Source organism: Arvicola amphibius, chromosome 7 (genome assembly GCF_903992535.2).
Source record: "Arvicola amphibius chromosome 7, mArvAmp1.2, whole genome shotgun sequence".
Taxonomy (NCBI): Eukaryota; Metazoa; Chordata; class Mammalia; order Rodentia; family Cricetidae; genus Arvicola; species Arvicola amphibius.
The window spans coordinates 22,332,079-22,347,517 of NC_052053.1; the positions used below are offsets into that span (position 1 = coordinate 22,332,079).

At 42.7% G+C, this 15,439-nt stretch overlaps 1 protein-coding gene across 9 annotated transcripts in view; it reads left to right on the forward strand.

Annotated features, from left to right (window-relative positions):
- Rbms1 (RNA binding motif single stranded interacting protein 1) overlaps nucleotides 1–15,439 on the forward strand; it is a 212,816-nt gene that overhangs the window by 165,085 nt on the left and 32,292 nt on the right. For all 9 annotated transcript variants that reach the window (XM_038336649.1, XM_038336648.1, XM_038336651.1 and 6 more), the window contains exons 3-4: nucleotides 10,126–10,184; nucleotides 15,153–15,244. In XM_038336649.1, the coding sequence (XP_038192577.1) occupies nucleotides 10,126–10,184; nucleotides 15,153–15,244 (151 nt within the window). The remainder of the gene's footprint in view (nucleotides 1–10,125; nucleotides 10,185–15,152; nucleotides 15,245–15,439) is intronic.

The following is a 15,439-nucleotide window of genomic DNA, read 5'->3' on the forward strand; positions in this document are numbered from 1 at the left end:
CCTTTCCAAGAACAGGCAGTGCTTACTGCCTGCACAGTCTTGTGGGGAGTGCCGAGTTTTCTTAGCTTTGAGTCTTAGGGGCTGCGTCCTCCCTCCAGGAGGGAGTATTCCCATTTGGAGGAAACAGCCACATATTGGTGCTTGATGTTTTCCCAAGTGTCTATAGTTTTTCAGAACTTGGCTTTCCGTCAGTTTTCACTTCCCCAGCTCCTTATGTCTAGCATCTCGGGAGTTCTTTGTTCTTTCAAAGAATCTCGCATTTTACAGCCCATGCTTACCTGTCCTGTTGCGCAACATTGTGCAAAACAGCCAAGACTGGGGAAATTCTTATGACTGGGTCAAACAGTAGATAAGCATTTACCAAATCCTTGTTACTTACAGCCCCGTCCCTTGCCACATACAACCAAAACACCTACCAGAAAATGCCGTGAATCTGAGGTACAGAGAGTATGAGCCTAGCACCTTCATTTAGGTTGTGGCAGTTGAGTGGGACGGACACAGAAGCCACGGAGTCGCTCCGCTTCCGCTGCGTTCTTTCATACAAAGCTAATTTCTCTCTGCCTTTCTTACGGTGCAAGCTTCTGAGCCCTCACGTCTCCACTCCTGTGTCTTTGAAATGCTTGCTCATCTTTATCTGCAGCATCTAAGGACAGTGTGGTTCAGGGACAAACCTGTGGGTAATCAATACGGGAGCCTTATTTATCCCTCTCCTTCAGCTCTGCTCTTGGAGCTGCAACGGTTGTCACAAGTGACCTTTTGGGCTGAGTCGATTTAAAGATGTCAGGCTGCTGGCTGGCATTCCCTTATGTAGACCAAGTGTGCCCTCCACCGTGATGCGTTTATGCCGTAGTCTCTCCACATTTGTAAGAAGTGAAGTAAGGAAGGTAGATGCTCTTCAATCTCTTCTCAGCCTGGCGCCACTGGACTGCGGGCCAGTGGAGCATTGCTGTCCTCCCAAAGGATGAAGCGTACTTGGTAATCAATACACTGAGGCCACGTTTTGTATCACAGCCAACTTTAGTGTAAGTCCAAGAAATGTCCAGTTTGACTCCGATGCTTTGGGCTTGTGGCAGAGTCAGTTACATTGAGGTAATTTCGCATTCTGTTCTGAGGGTTTCAGAAAACATGCTTGCCTCAGGCCTCTGTCCTTCTGCCCTGCTTTGAATGAAGTGGTCATTTATGGCTTTCAGTGCTGGAGATGTGAATGAACATCAAGTTTCTGTAGCCTCTGACTGGTTGCGTGCATGTGTCTGTGTGTTTGTCTATGTCTCTTAAGATTTTCTACTTTGCTTTATTTTTTTAAGTACAACGTATTAGAGCTATTTAAAAGGAGCTGTCTAGCCTTCTCCCAGGCCCCAACTCTGTAATTTTCTTTTTGTTACTAATTTTTTATTTCATGTTAAACTCCTAAATTGCTTTCATTCCTATGATCCTATAAGCTAAATTAGGATAAAATTCCACCTATATCTATTTTCCAATATAACATATAGGAGTTCTCTTCTATCTTTGTCAATTCTTTCACATGCACACACTTCTTTCTCTTTAGTACCAAGCACACTTTCATTGGGAAAAATTATATTGCCTGTTTATTTTTTATGTATTCAACCAATATATGTTGAGTATTTATGTTCAATATGCAAAGAAAATTGTGCTTTAAAAGTAACAAAGATGACAGGTCTGTTCTTTCTCAACATATTGCAATATAGGGTCACATTAATACTTTGGTAAGAAAGTACTCTAGGTTGTTGTCATTGGTATCCTTATTTGGAGAGGGAGTAGAGGAAAAGCCATTATGGACCAAACTGTGTCTTCTGTGAGGTAGGTATTGTTGGCTTTTTTATAGATGAGGGTACCAAGAATGTCCCAGAGCTGGCCACTGAATTAGAACTTGAGGCCACATCTCCGTAACTGCCTTCTGTCTGTTATAGCCAACCTTTCCTTACAGTAAATTACTCATAAGGTGAGATTATCAAGGCAGCAGAATAAATACATTATAGATTTTAGTGGAAGAAGAAAACAGTTTAAAAAAATAATCATGATGGGTATTATCAATCCAGAGATAAAAGATTGCCTTCTAGAGTCGTTGTCTTTGCTTTATGGCTTGCATATTAATCAGAGTAGGAGACTTTGAGATCAGTTCCAAGACATACACTTAGAAAACATCCTTGGTTCTAGTAATTTGGGTCCAAGCATCTGTAACTGTAGAGCGCTGCAGTATAGTGACTATATAAATAGTGTCGGGATGTATGTGAGCATCCGTGTGCTGTGTGCTCTTGAGAAACTGCTTCAGCTTGGTTGCCAATTGTGGTAGAATTTGTTCTAAACTGCAGCCATAAATCCATGCTGTAAACCCAAGTCTCTATAATGCTTTTTATTTAGAAGAGAGGCTGTACAGTTTTTACAGAATATCCCCCCCCCCCCGCCCGTGAGCACCTTTACTGTTCTTTAAGAAGATAGTTTAGTGTTTCTATACACACTTTTTATTTCCAGCTGGATACGGTGTGATCAGTACTGGTTTCCTGGAGGAAAGTTGACGGCAATGGTTTATTAATTAGTTTATTAGCTCCACAATCTGGAGGAAAACGACTGATTTCGTTTGAATGTATAGGATGTATTGCTCTTTTGGTGTTGAGAAGAAACAGGTGTGTAGGTCTGTGGTCTATGTTACCTCTTGAAGAATAAGTGTGGCATGGCCTTCGGTCCCAGAATCTCTGTGATGTCTCCCATCAGCTCACCAGCTGCAAGACAGCCAGGCTAGCTGCCCCTGAGACCACAGGATGATAAGCTGAATTCTGCAATTCATCCCAGCCTGCAGGCTCTGGGCCGAAATCTCTGACTTCTCCAGTTCAGAAACATGAACTTGAGGGTCTCCTCTGTCTTCTGAATTCATGACAAGCCCCTGGCTCTCCCAGCAGACACCTGGGACTGTTTTTCTCAGAAGTTTAATTGAGCATTTAAGGCTCCTCCAGAGAAGCCATTTGTCTTAAATCTCTGCTGGCCTCTGGAAACCCCCAGCTCTCATCAGTCTTCCATACTAATTTTTAAGCATACAAAGCGAATTAAAGACATGGCTCTCCTTGCTAATCTCAGGCATAAAGTTTTCCGTGAATCTTGCTAAAATCTTGCTTTTGACATATAATTCTAGAGTTGAAAAGTCTGCAACCAAGATCTGTTCTCTTTCTCTGGAAGGCAGGCCACTCCAGGACCTTCCCGCCCTTGATTTCTGTTGTTCTCTGATGGGCTTGCAGGAAACATATTCTGTGTTCATGGTTCTTCATAGGCTGCCCTGGATTTCTGTGCTCCCCAAAGGCCGACATGCTTAGCCTGACATTCCTTCTGTATTTATGCCTTCTTTGTTTAGGATTCTGCAGACAAGATCTTGGATTTTTATTTTAGTCCTGAGGTAGTTTTGTCCTGAAAAGTCCTCCCAACCCTCAAAGGGCTGTCCCCTTCATAGTCGATCTGGCATCTTATACATTTTTCATAGGCCTTGCGTGGTGAAGGTCACACTGGGGCATGCTATGAATACCGGTGAGTTGCATTCTTGATCTGATCTCTCCTTTGGTGCTATGCTAGTCTTTCCTGTGATCGGCTGGCCTTCCGCACCAGGGCTTCAGTTGCGGCTGGCCTTCCGCACCAGGGCTTCAGTTGCGGCTGACCTTCAGGTCTGCAGTTGCTTTTCTTGCCAAGCGTTTTTCTTCTGGAAACTCTGGCTTTGTCTCGGGTTGTGTAAGACCCAGGTCCCTGTGCTGTATATATACCACCACCCTCGGAACCATACAGTACACAGAGATGGGGTGATTATCTGAGTTTGGCTAAAAAAAAAAAAAAACATGAAATGCCTTTATACATGTTTAATATTTTCATGTCCTAGACCACTTTTCTGGAAACCATGAACACTGTCGGCATGAAACGTATAAAGTCTTAGAAAATCTGTTTGAACTTGATTACCTAATTGAAAATTTTCACGTCTTGTACCTCATCTTTAAATCCTACTATTTCCTTTGCTAAATAGAGAAGATATTAACCAACTCAATTATTTAGGGCAGTGGGGATTTAGAATAGTGTGGGCAAATCACTCCTCCTTGCTTACTAACAGACTTTGCTGTTAAACGGATATCGTTTGGACCCTGTTTTCTGTCCTCCGGCCAAGCACAAAGTTCGATGAGCTAAAGCAAATCTTAGGAAATCCCCTTTTCCTGAGAGGCCCGTGGCAAAACAAAGCAACAGAAAGGGTGAGCTAGACAACTCCCACCTTCAGCATCATCCTGTGCCCATCAGGGTAGGAGTGAGGTTATGGTTGTGGGGGGCAGGCATTAGCTGTAGGTGTGCACTCGAAAGGTCTGAGCGTGAAGATAAGTTTGGGTTTTTTTTTTCCTGTTTTGTTTTGTTTTTAAAATTTTTTATGGTTTATTTAACTTTATTTTATGTGCATTGGTGTGAAGGTGTCAGATCCCCTGGAAGTGGATTTTCAGACAGTTGTGAGCTGCCATGGGGGTGATGGGAATTGAACCTGGGTCCTCGGGAAGAGCAGTCAGTGCTCTTAACCACTGAGCCCATCTCTCCAGCCTCTTGTTTTGTTTTTTTGAGACAAACAAACAAACAAAAATCTGTATAGCCCTGACTGTCCTGTGACTCAATTTGTAAAAGATTGAGGCTGCCTTCGAACTCAGAGATCCATTTACTTCTACCTCCCAAGTGCAATAAGTTTCTATTTGTATATGAGATTTTTTTTCCTTTTCCCCTAACAGTTCCAAAATAACAAGAATGTATTTGATTGACAGTCCCCAGATTTACTCCCATGGGATTGATCCATGAATTATTTCTTGTAAACTTTGAGATTAGTTGTCCTTCCTCTCGCTGATATATTTTATTGGATGTTTTATCCCAAGGTAGGCCAGCGTGACCTCTTTCTGAATGTCATCAGCGTCTGTCCCAGAGACATTAGTGGTGACAGTCTGCCCTTTACTCATCGAAAGCATGCAACTCAAAAGTGGAATTGCTTTGAACCTATCTGTGGTTGGTGACCCACGTTTCTGTAATTGTCAACACACGTGGCCTTTCAACTCCAAAGCAAACTTCCTGCCCTGGATCTTCGCTACTTACTAGCTGTGTAGCCCTGAGTGGACTCAGTCTGTTCCTAAGTTTCACATTTATAGAGTAGAAGTTATATACCACCTACTCAAGAGGAAACGGTTGTTGGGAAGGTTAAATTATGAGTCCATCACTCAACAGCCCGTGCCACAAAGTCAGAGCGGTATTAATATAATGTCTTTGATGCCCCGCCCCGATTTAACTCACTAAGTCATCAGCTTCAATATTTTGAATTTTTCTTAGTTTTTCCTCACTCAAAAGTACCTGTCCTTCTTGCTATCTGTCATCTATATCCTCACCTCATCTCTCATTGTTCTTAAGGAACGTTCCTGAGTTTAAAGTAAACATAAGCCATTCTCCTGTATTCATGAGCAGCATTTGGCTTTCTCAAATGTAATGCATCTTTTTTCTGTTAACATTATAAGCACACATTACTTGTAACTGTTGTTTACTATGCTCATTGCTTTTACAGCTTTAGTAGTGTCCATAGTGCATCCCAAGTCAAGCGTGAACACGGCCAAGTAGTACCTGAAACTTGAAGTGACCAGTGTGTTGAGATACAGATCAACCAAGATCGCCATCTGTTGGTGGTGGTTGGTGTAGACGCATCTCTCCCAAGCCCTGGCATATGTTAACTGGGGAAAAGGGGATGGGAAGTGGGGAGGGAAAGAGTGTGTGTGCACAGGATTGCACATCCATTGCTTACAACCTGTAGGAGAGTGCACTACCATTCAGATGTAGGAGTTTGGGTGATTTTAGTTTTGTTAACCTGATATCTGTGTTCTAATCCCAGCAGTCTGTATTGATTTTGTGATTAGAATAAACTTTAAAAAGAAAGGTACAATTTAAAAGGCAAAGAGCTATGGGAACAGAAGATCATTTTTTTTAAAATTAAAACTAAAATATATTTGTTTTTAGTCGTAAGTGGAAATGGGAGAGAAAGGAATAGAGGTATATGCAAACTGAAGAAGGTTTAGTAAATTCTAAGCAGCTCTTCAGCCTTGTCCACATGAGCAAGTAGGTCTCTGTGAATTTTTGCTTGTTATCCTCTCCCTTTGAAATTCTAATTATCCTGCAATCGTCACGTCTCTTAATTACTCTTTATCCCTTTACTGCCAGCGCTTCCTCTGGAGTGGATTAGCTACTCTTAGCCAAGAGCATCCTAATCAGGGCAGCGAGGGCTGTGGTCCGAACCTCGCTACTTTGAAGCTGGATAAAACCTAAAGAATCCACATAGGCACAGGAGCTTCCCCAGCCCTGCACCTTGCATTCTTGGGTGCGTTCTCCATCTTCTTAGAGTCTACATTCTACCAGTCAAGAGCCCCTTAAATTTTTTTTTTAAAGCAAATTAAGCTAAGCTGCAAATGGAAAGCAAGTTTTGGACACTTTATAAACTTGTACCCAAGCCTCTGTTAATCTTGTGGACACTGGTGATTGACAGTAGATTTACATAAGTTCTAATTACCTGTAACATCTCCTCCCCATTATTAAATCTGACTCCAAGTAAAGCGACCAGGGCAGCAGTGACCATTTCGCGCTATGCTCAGAGTGGACGACATGGAGACGTTAATGAAAAGGAAACCCCTTAGCGCCCCTCACTGGCTCCAAATAATCACCTCCCTGTGTGCAGGAAGCCAGCAGACCGTCACTCCAAAGAGTGGAGTAGAGCCTTTCCACCTCTCAGTGAAATCATGTTCTCTCAGTACTGGCCCGCGAGCTGATGAAAGCCACGGTGGGAAGGCAAACTGATAAATTTCAGAAACGTCTCTTCTGTTCCTTTCCTCTTTGTAAGGCTCGGGCCATGTGTTTGTTTCAGGTTAAGACAACAAAAACTGCTGCCCTTGGAAAAAAGAGAAATCTGTGTCAGTATCGAAATGGAAGGGACTATCAAGTCCGTCTGTCTGTCTGTTGTACCCACCCCAGTCTCCTTTTATAGCTGAACTAATGAAGGACAGACTGCTTCTTACAACAACTTCATAAATCTGTTGCATGAAAACTTAAATACTGTACATTTTTTGAACTTTGGAAATTTAGGCAACGTCTTAGACTCAAACCATGATTTTTTTTTAACCATTTACAATAATGGGAACAATAACAGATTGTGAAGATAAATAAAATATGTAACATGTATATAACACACCACACATAGCCTCATCATTATTTGTGGCACAGCTTTAAGAGTATAAGTAGGAATTTGGTAAGTGTAATCCCCTTTATTATTTCTTCAGTGAATCAGACAATTAGGGCTGGCTTCTGGGAAAAAAGATTTGGGTAGGTCCTTTGGGATCAAGATGGGTAAGCTGGGGTAAACGGACAGATGGGGTGGACGGGTCTGGAGTGGTGTTTGAGGTAAATTTGCACACAGATGATTCCTCTTTAAAGGACTGGTGGAGGCAGGAGGACCTGTGCTTTTTATATAAGTCTAGACAGCACAAGGAAGGGGGCGGGACTTGGGGAGCACCAGAGACAGAGCTCAGCAGGGTTACAGTCTTCATTCAGAAATGATTGCATTGATACGGGCCCAGGTACCCTGAGCTTGTGGAAAATTGGGAGAGAAAAAGTATTATTGAGTAAACATACAGGGAGGAGGTGGGGTATGTGTTTGGGATGCTTCGACAATAGAATTTAGAAAGTGGTGCCCATGAGGCGATTTTTAACTAAACACTATCTTAACGCAATACTAACACATTTAAGTAGAAAGAAAGAGGCAAAGACATAAAAGCCCTCACAGAAGTTGTGTGTGTTTTTTTTAAAAAAAAAAAAAGTCAGGAAAGAGAATTGTCATTTTAAAAAGTTAATTAAACCTCCATCTCTGGATGATTGTCCAGATAAAGGCAGGGTTGAGGATCAAAAGTGAAATGTAAAGAGGGAGGTAAGGAAGGGGAATGGACAAGGAAGCTCCACTGGGCCACTGAGATGGAATGAGAGCCACCCCTGTGAGGCCAGTTCCCGCGGTGAAGAGAAGTGCCCACAATGTAGGCGTGAGAGCGAGTGCCTGTGTCAGGAACGCTAGAGAAGAAAGAGTTCCGTGGGGCAGGGATGTGGTGTGGCCTGAGTGGCCTCTTCACATCGTCCTACGTCTCTGTGTCCTTGCCCTCATGAAGTGTTCAGAGCAGCAGCAGAGGAGATGGTGCCAACTCCTGACCTTCCTTCTCCTAAATGTCCTACTGTTTGGCTGACAAAAAGCCCTCTCTCTGAGACCTCAGGCACAGTATCGTAACTTAAGTGACTTTCAGTCCTCTTACTCTTAAGCTGGAGTCATACCAACTCTTCCCTGCTTTTAGAAATGAGTGGGTGACAAAATCTAAGAAATGCTTTCACTGAAGACTACAGAGGGGAAAATGCTAGGAGCCACGGAGCCTGTGACCTTGGACGTTGAGGAGCTGCTAAACAGCCATCTTCATGTCCTTGTTTGGTGTTGGCCTTTGTGCTTCTTTATATCTATTTTTTGTAAACGTGGTGATCCGAGTTGATGTTATTATAAATGCTCAGTGCCTCTTCGGGGAATTCAAGGTGTTTGTGCTTCATTATGCCGCTTAGATGTAGTTATCACTGGAACCTTAAATTATCTTTCCTTTCATGCCTAGTTAGAACTCATTTGACTGCGTGATTAGACAGAGTGGAAGGAAGAGAGTTAAATGGACAGGAGAGGTGACTCATGCTGTTTGTTCCTTCCAGACAAATGTATTTTAGCTGCTTTTAATGTATAAGTATATTATATTATATTCAGAGTGGTGTAAAACGGGATGTAGATTTCTTAGATCGCCCTACACACTTAAGATACTTGAGGTTCTTTTTCTTTCCCTCCCCAGTGCATTTGTGACAGGCTAGACAAGTGCTCAGCCACCCAGCTATATCCCCAGCACTAAAACTCATTCTGTCTTTCAATTCTCAAAAGTCAGTCAGGAAAGGCATAAGAGAACATGTTTAAAATCTTGTAAATTAACCATCAGGACAGTGGAAGTTTGGAACTTAACTATGTAGATGTGAGGAAATTTGGGCCCCAGATTCATGAAATATATCCTGCCTATTCCTCTTGTTTGCTGTGATTTAAAAAAAAATGCAAATACTATTTTTCAAACTTTTCCCTGAGTCATTAGAAAACAAGCATGGGTAGCAGCTCCTCTTCAGGGTTCACGCCAGGAGGGAATGGGGTTAATATCCACATGTGTGTATGAATTATACTTAACTAAATCAGAGCAGTCTGCCTTTTTCCCTGCTTTATTAAACTACACATGAAATGTCACTGCATTTCCTCTCCCCAATTTCTGTGACACCTTAACGAATTTAACCACATTTCTTATGCGCACAATCATTAACCCCTGTTCAGTTTCATAATCTCAACCTTACACACACACACACACACACACACACACACAGACACACAGACACACACACGCACACACACACATATGCTAACTCTCACCGTGCTAGTAATACCCTAGTTATTACTAAGTTCAAAAGTGATCTTAGTAACAAGTCTTTGGCAAAAGAAATAAAAAAAAAAACCTATCTTCCCTATCTTCCCTTATCTTTTAAGTTTGTTAAGCATAATATATATACAACTGTCTCCCAGCCTGTGACCACACAGCGCTGTTCACTGAGCCAGAATGAATAGAAAAATACAACAGCTTTTTATGCTGTCTGTATTTCATAAAAAGCTATGTGGGTCGTCGAACTTTAATAGATCTGTGGCCTTGTATTTGGCTTTGTAGTTGACCACAGACATAATGTTACCAGAAGGAGGGAAAAATTGTATAGAGTGTACAGTTATTTTTTTTTCCCCTAAAGATTGTCGGGAGAGTACCTGTTCTTCAAAGCTAGACATCAGACTTAATACAGAGCTTCAAAGGCAGATCCTGGCCATTCCATTTTTTAGTTTAAAGTTCAGAATTCTCATTGCGTGCCCCTTAGTAAAGAACATTTTGTACTTTAAAGTTTGCAGATGTTTGAAAAAAAATATGTGTGTTCTTTGGACTTGGACGTGAATAAGAGTTCCTTATGACTTCTTCTCGTTCCCTTTTGTTTTAGATATGGAAAAATCGTCTCCACGAAGGCAATTTTGGATAAGACAACCAACAAGTGCAAAGGTATGTTTCTGTGGGCAGTCATTTCCTGGGCCATAGCCTCAGAAAGATGAAGGAATAATCTTAAGTTTCACAACTAACCTCATGGTGTTAAAAAGAAAAACAGGCCTCATATGTCACCCGGTTTCTGTCTTGCACAATATCAGCATATTGCTTACGTTTGTTTTGTCCCTAGTTGAGTTTTGGCTGGAAAACCCCACAACTAGCAGTTTGCCAGAATCCTGGCTTTGGCGCCAGTAGAGTTAACATGTAAAATACAAGTTGGCATTTAGCCCCTTCCTCTAAAGGGGGGAGTCGGGCTAGAGAATAGCTTTTCTTTCCTGAGCCCGGGGAGATTAGAGCTGCTTACTGGAGACCATTGGACTGTACCAAAGAACTGAAAAGATTACATATTGTGTAAATTGGCTCTATTAATTAGAATAGAGTAGTTTTAAGCAGTACTTAATTACATGTTTCAATACTCCCGATTGTTCTCCGCTGAATGCCTGTTGACAGTATTGGCGGCAGGGAGGAGAGAACCATTTTCACTGACCAAATTGTACCAGGGAGGGGAGGTCACGCGCCCCTTTGAAATATGCTGCTGCATTAATTTGATGCACTGACCTTCAGTTTTCCATGCAATTAGGATGAGCTCATCCAGCTCCTCGAGCTGCGTGTGAAAGCGTCCAGAAGCAGGGCGGCGCAGATGCTCTGCACATCTGACTTTTAATGATCCAGCATCTTAACAATAGGCATGTGATTTCTAGGAACATGGAAGAATGGAGTCAGCTGACTTTGACTCTAACTACTGACTCCAGGAACTGAAGGAGGGTTGACAGGAATAGGCAGAGAAGGCAAATCCCCTCATTAATTAGACCCCAGTTTCTCAAGTAGTGTTTGGTGATGGGGCCTTGGCTTAGCCATGAAAAAGGCAGAGAACGTAAGTGAGGCCTCCCCTTGTAAGCCAGTCCTTTCCTTTAATCTAGACTTGAAGTGGTCCATTGTAGTCACCCCTCTTCAAAGTGCCTAGATTTAAAGGAGCTATTGTGGCAAATATCTAAGCCCGTGTTTAATCAACATGGCATATTAAGGCAGTTTTGCCTTAGGACAGTGAATAGAGTGTGCTTTATGTAGAGTGGTACCCAATGAATATTTAAAATGAATTAAGCCGGAGAGAGGCAAATGCATGCGGAAATGCATGCACTTAGTTGCCAAGATTAGTCTTATTTAGCATCAATAAATAATTTGGGAGATCAGTCACACACACACACACACACACACACACACACACACACCACATGCACGCACACACCACATGCACGCACACACGCACGTCTTTTGGTTTTATGAAGAAAAGTAGGCTCTTGCCAAACACAAAGAAAGAAGCTGATCTCAAAAGTGAACTTCAAACCGGGAGAGAAATCACAGTGGATAAATGGTTTTAGTCTACCCTTCTTCCCTCCCTTTCTTCCTCACTCCAGAGGAATCTGATGTGGCAGTTCCTAATGCTGAAAGGCAAAGCTGTGATGTGGAGTTGGGGAGAGCCCCTCCTCCCAGGAGAACTCTCCAGTGCCAGACTGGCAGGTACTGCTCTGTGCTCTTCTCCAGTGGCTGCCTCGTCCTAGAACCCAGAATTCTACCCTGTGTTCAGTGTGGTCTGGGCAAGGACATGAACAGGCAATCTTACACTACAGAACACAAAACTGCATGGTTGGAAAGTGGCCACAGACAAAGTGGAGAGATTCACGAGGCTTCCAAACAAAAGGAAAGGTGATTCAGTACTGGTGGTCAATCCAGAGAGTCTCCTGGATCCCTTCCCAGCAAGCGGGTCTTGGAAGACACTACCCTGTTGGGTTAGGCATGGCCCTTCCCAAGATTATTCTTCCCAAGAAGATTCCCTTCTCACTAGCCTCTGGGACTGTGCATCAGCAGCTGTGTAGGGGATGGAGTATGGGGGGCGGGGAGGTGATCCAGAGTGGGTTTATAAAGTTATGTAGGCCAGAGTGAGTTTGCAGGATAGGGAAGTAATGTTGAGACACAGGAGAAGAAACAGTTTGGTTCATAATAGAGCTGGACAATGTGCCACCTACAGTAACTTGCTGTGGTTGGGATGGATTGATGGATGGAGAGAGAGAGAGAGAGAGAGAGAGAGAGAGAGAGAGAGAGAGAGAGAGAGAGAGAGAGAGAGAGAGATAGGTGTGTGTATAGTTTTTCACATATGATAGTCTGAGTAGCTATAGATGAATAAATACAGAAGAGACACATAGAGAATTACATAATCGAGAAACACTATATTAAATACAATTTAACTATTATACACATGACACCAAGAGATCTTAGAAGGTCACGAGACTTTTTCACAGACTTATTTGGGGCCCTCTATTTTGGCCAAAATTAAGTTGAAGAAAATGGTAACTCTAAAATAAGGCACATTATTGGTTGAAGATTGTTTTTATTTTATATTTCAATTTCTGTCAAAAATTTAGCAAACAGAAGGCTTTTAAGCGTTTACCAGTAATGTCAAAGGCAAGTTAGGACAGAAAAGCCCACAAAGGCTTGACTCGGAAACTGCTTTTAGATGAGAGCATGGATTACATTAACACATAAGAAAAACATGGGTGAGGATAAATCAGGCTGATAAAGTGAGGACAGAAAAAGTTATTTTTTCTTTATCACAAAACAAACCTGGGTTTGGTAGAAACCAAAGCAGACGTGCACAGCACAACTCTGCCCCTGTTCAGCCATCTGACGGTGAGGGTAGACTTCAGTAAGCGTTCCCGGGACCTGATGCTAGGTTAGTCCCCCAGCATCATCAGTGAGCAAGCCTACAAGTTACTTTCCACCGTCAAAGGCAGCTGCATCCCTGTTTATACAACGAGCTCTAATTAATTCCATAGACCCTACCTAAAAGTTTATAGACCTCACATTTACTTGAAAATATAGCACAGATAAATGGACAGCACACGGTTGCGTGGTTTCCTGTCTTGTTTATCTTCAGTAAGTGGTTATGAATTCCTAGAATAGGATTCAACCAAGGCCAGAAACGCGTGCTTACAATGGCTGAGTGCAACAAGTGTGTACTTCTCTTATTAAGACAATAAAAACAAAGAACGGTCCTGTTACGTGAGCAGATTGTAACTTCAAGTACTATAGGTAGCATCATAGCAGAGATGCTCTGCTTAGTGTAATGTGTTGGTGACGGCAGAATTGGTAAAAAAAAAAAAAAAAGGAGTGTCTTTTGTTTGTTTATACTCTCTAAAGATTGTGAAGTTGTATGAGAAAGAGCAAGGCAGAGCTTGCCTGAGAATCTAAGCGTGATGCCTGTTAGCATAAGCCCCAAGTTTGTCCAACCTGTCTCCTACCCTGGCAGTTAAGGAGCACTGTCTGCTTTAGCTGGCATCAGCTGCCTCCTTTTTCTTCCCAGCTTGACTGTTCCTGTGCTGGCTAACTCCAATCCAGCCTCTCTCAGTCCAGTTCTGAGTACTATAAAGAAGCAGCTTCCACGTCCACATCTCCTGAAATGTCCGCTTCTGTAACCCATGGCTCGTTCCGCTCAACTTCCTTTGCAAACAGTCAGGGGTTGAGGCTGGTGCTGTAGCATGGTGGTTGTTTCTGTTTGCCTTCACTGTTGTACACTTTGTCACTGTGACCCGGTACAGTGCTCTCAAAATTACTGTTTCTTCATCAATTCTCAATATCGGCAGTAGGACTGGCTCCTCTGCTTCCCAGCCTACTAAAGTGCTGTGCTTTTTCAAATAATACTTACTAAGATTAATTTTAGAGCCAGGTGTGGCAGTGCGTGTATTCATGAGGCTGAGGAGAAGCGCATGTCCCAGGTAGCCTGTGCTACATAGCAAGACCTCGCCTCAAGCAAAAATTTTAAAATTTTTAATAAATACATGTGTGCCAATGTATAGACACGTATGTACACAAGTGTAATAGAGGTATATGCCTATATAAAAATCAGATTTCATGTGACGAGTTCAGAGAAAAGGTGGTATTTGGCTGGGCTCCTGGCTAGTCTTTAAAATTGCACTAAAGATGCTGACCCATTCCTCAGTGTATGACGAGGACGCAACAGCCGTGGTGGCTTCCATGCAGTGATTTCTGATGGATCTGCGAGGGTCGTGGGCTCTTGGCGCCGCTGCGACAGTTCTTCCCGCTAGTCTGCACTGCTGGTGCCATCTGTGTGCTTACTTTCAGTGCTCCCCACCTCAGCTCCCAACCCCCTAGTTTCCTGTCTCGGTTTACTGTGCCCCGAACCACAGATGATGAGCTCATTGACAGTGTGCAACCACAGGTGAATGCGCCCCGAAGACCGGCCTTCCTAGGGGCGTTCGGCTGGATTGCATACTGTCTTCAGTATTTACACGGTGAAGGCGGAGGTCTCTGTTTCGGGGAGCTGGAGGCATTTTCATCCTCTCCTTTGTTTTGAAGGGAGCTAATGTTACTTTAGGTAAATGAGCACTTTTAACTAGGTAGTAAACTTTAGATCATCTTTTAGTATCAAATTTTCATACTTGCTTTAACTTAGAAAACTAAGGGATAGTCTGTAGAATACATAATTTTTGCTTCTGTCACTTTTGCGCTCAGTTAGTTAACTCTGTTTTTACATATATACATATCCTTTAAAAGCTTTTTTTTGAAGTTGTCTCTCACAGCAATCCCAATGCCCCTCCCTCCTTCCCCCCTTCTTCCTTTCCTCCCTTTATTTATTTATTTTTACCTTGATTAGCTGCTTAAATGTCAGGTGTTTTCCAGCTCAACTCTAGGACACCTTAGAAGATCTTTAAGAAGGCAAAGCTCAAGTCCCCACTCCCCACCCCCACACACACTTTAAGGGATGCTCTGAAGGACTGAGGAAGCCACTGACCATAGACACGCCTACTTCTACTGCCCATATCAGAACCAGAATGAAGTCCTTTTGTTTGTTTTTAACACTTTATATAATCAAACAGTAATGGCTTAAGAAGAGTATCTTTTGCATTTCAGGTTATGGTTTTGTTGACTTCGACAGTCCTGCAGCAGCACAGAAAGCTGTCTCTGCCCTGAAGGCTAGTGGAGTCCAAGCTCAGATGGCAAAGGTGAGTGAAAGCCTGTGTTCCCCAAGGTGGCCTCTCCTTTGTCCCTCCGAACACTGCCACGCACCCAGGCATCCTCAGCAATAGCACTTATCCAGAGACTTTCTTCCTCATATTCTAAAGGAGGGTGGGCAGATGTGTATACTTCACATAGTAAAGTATGTAACCCCAGAAGTAAACCCAGAAATAGCACCCAAC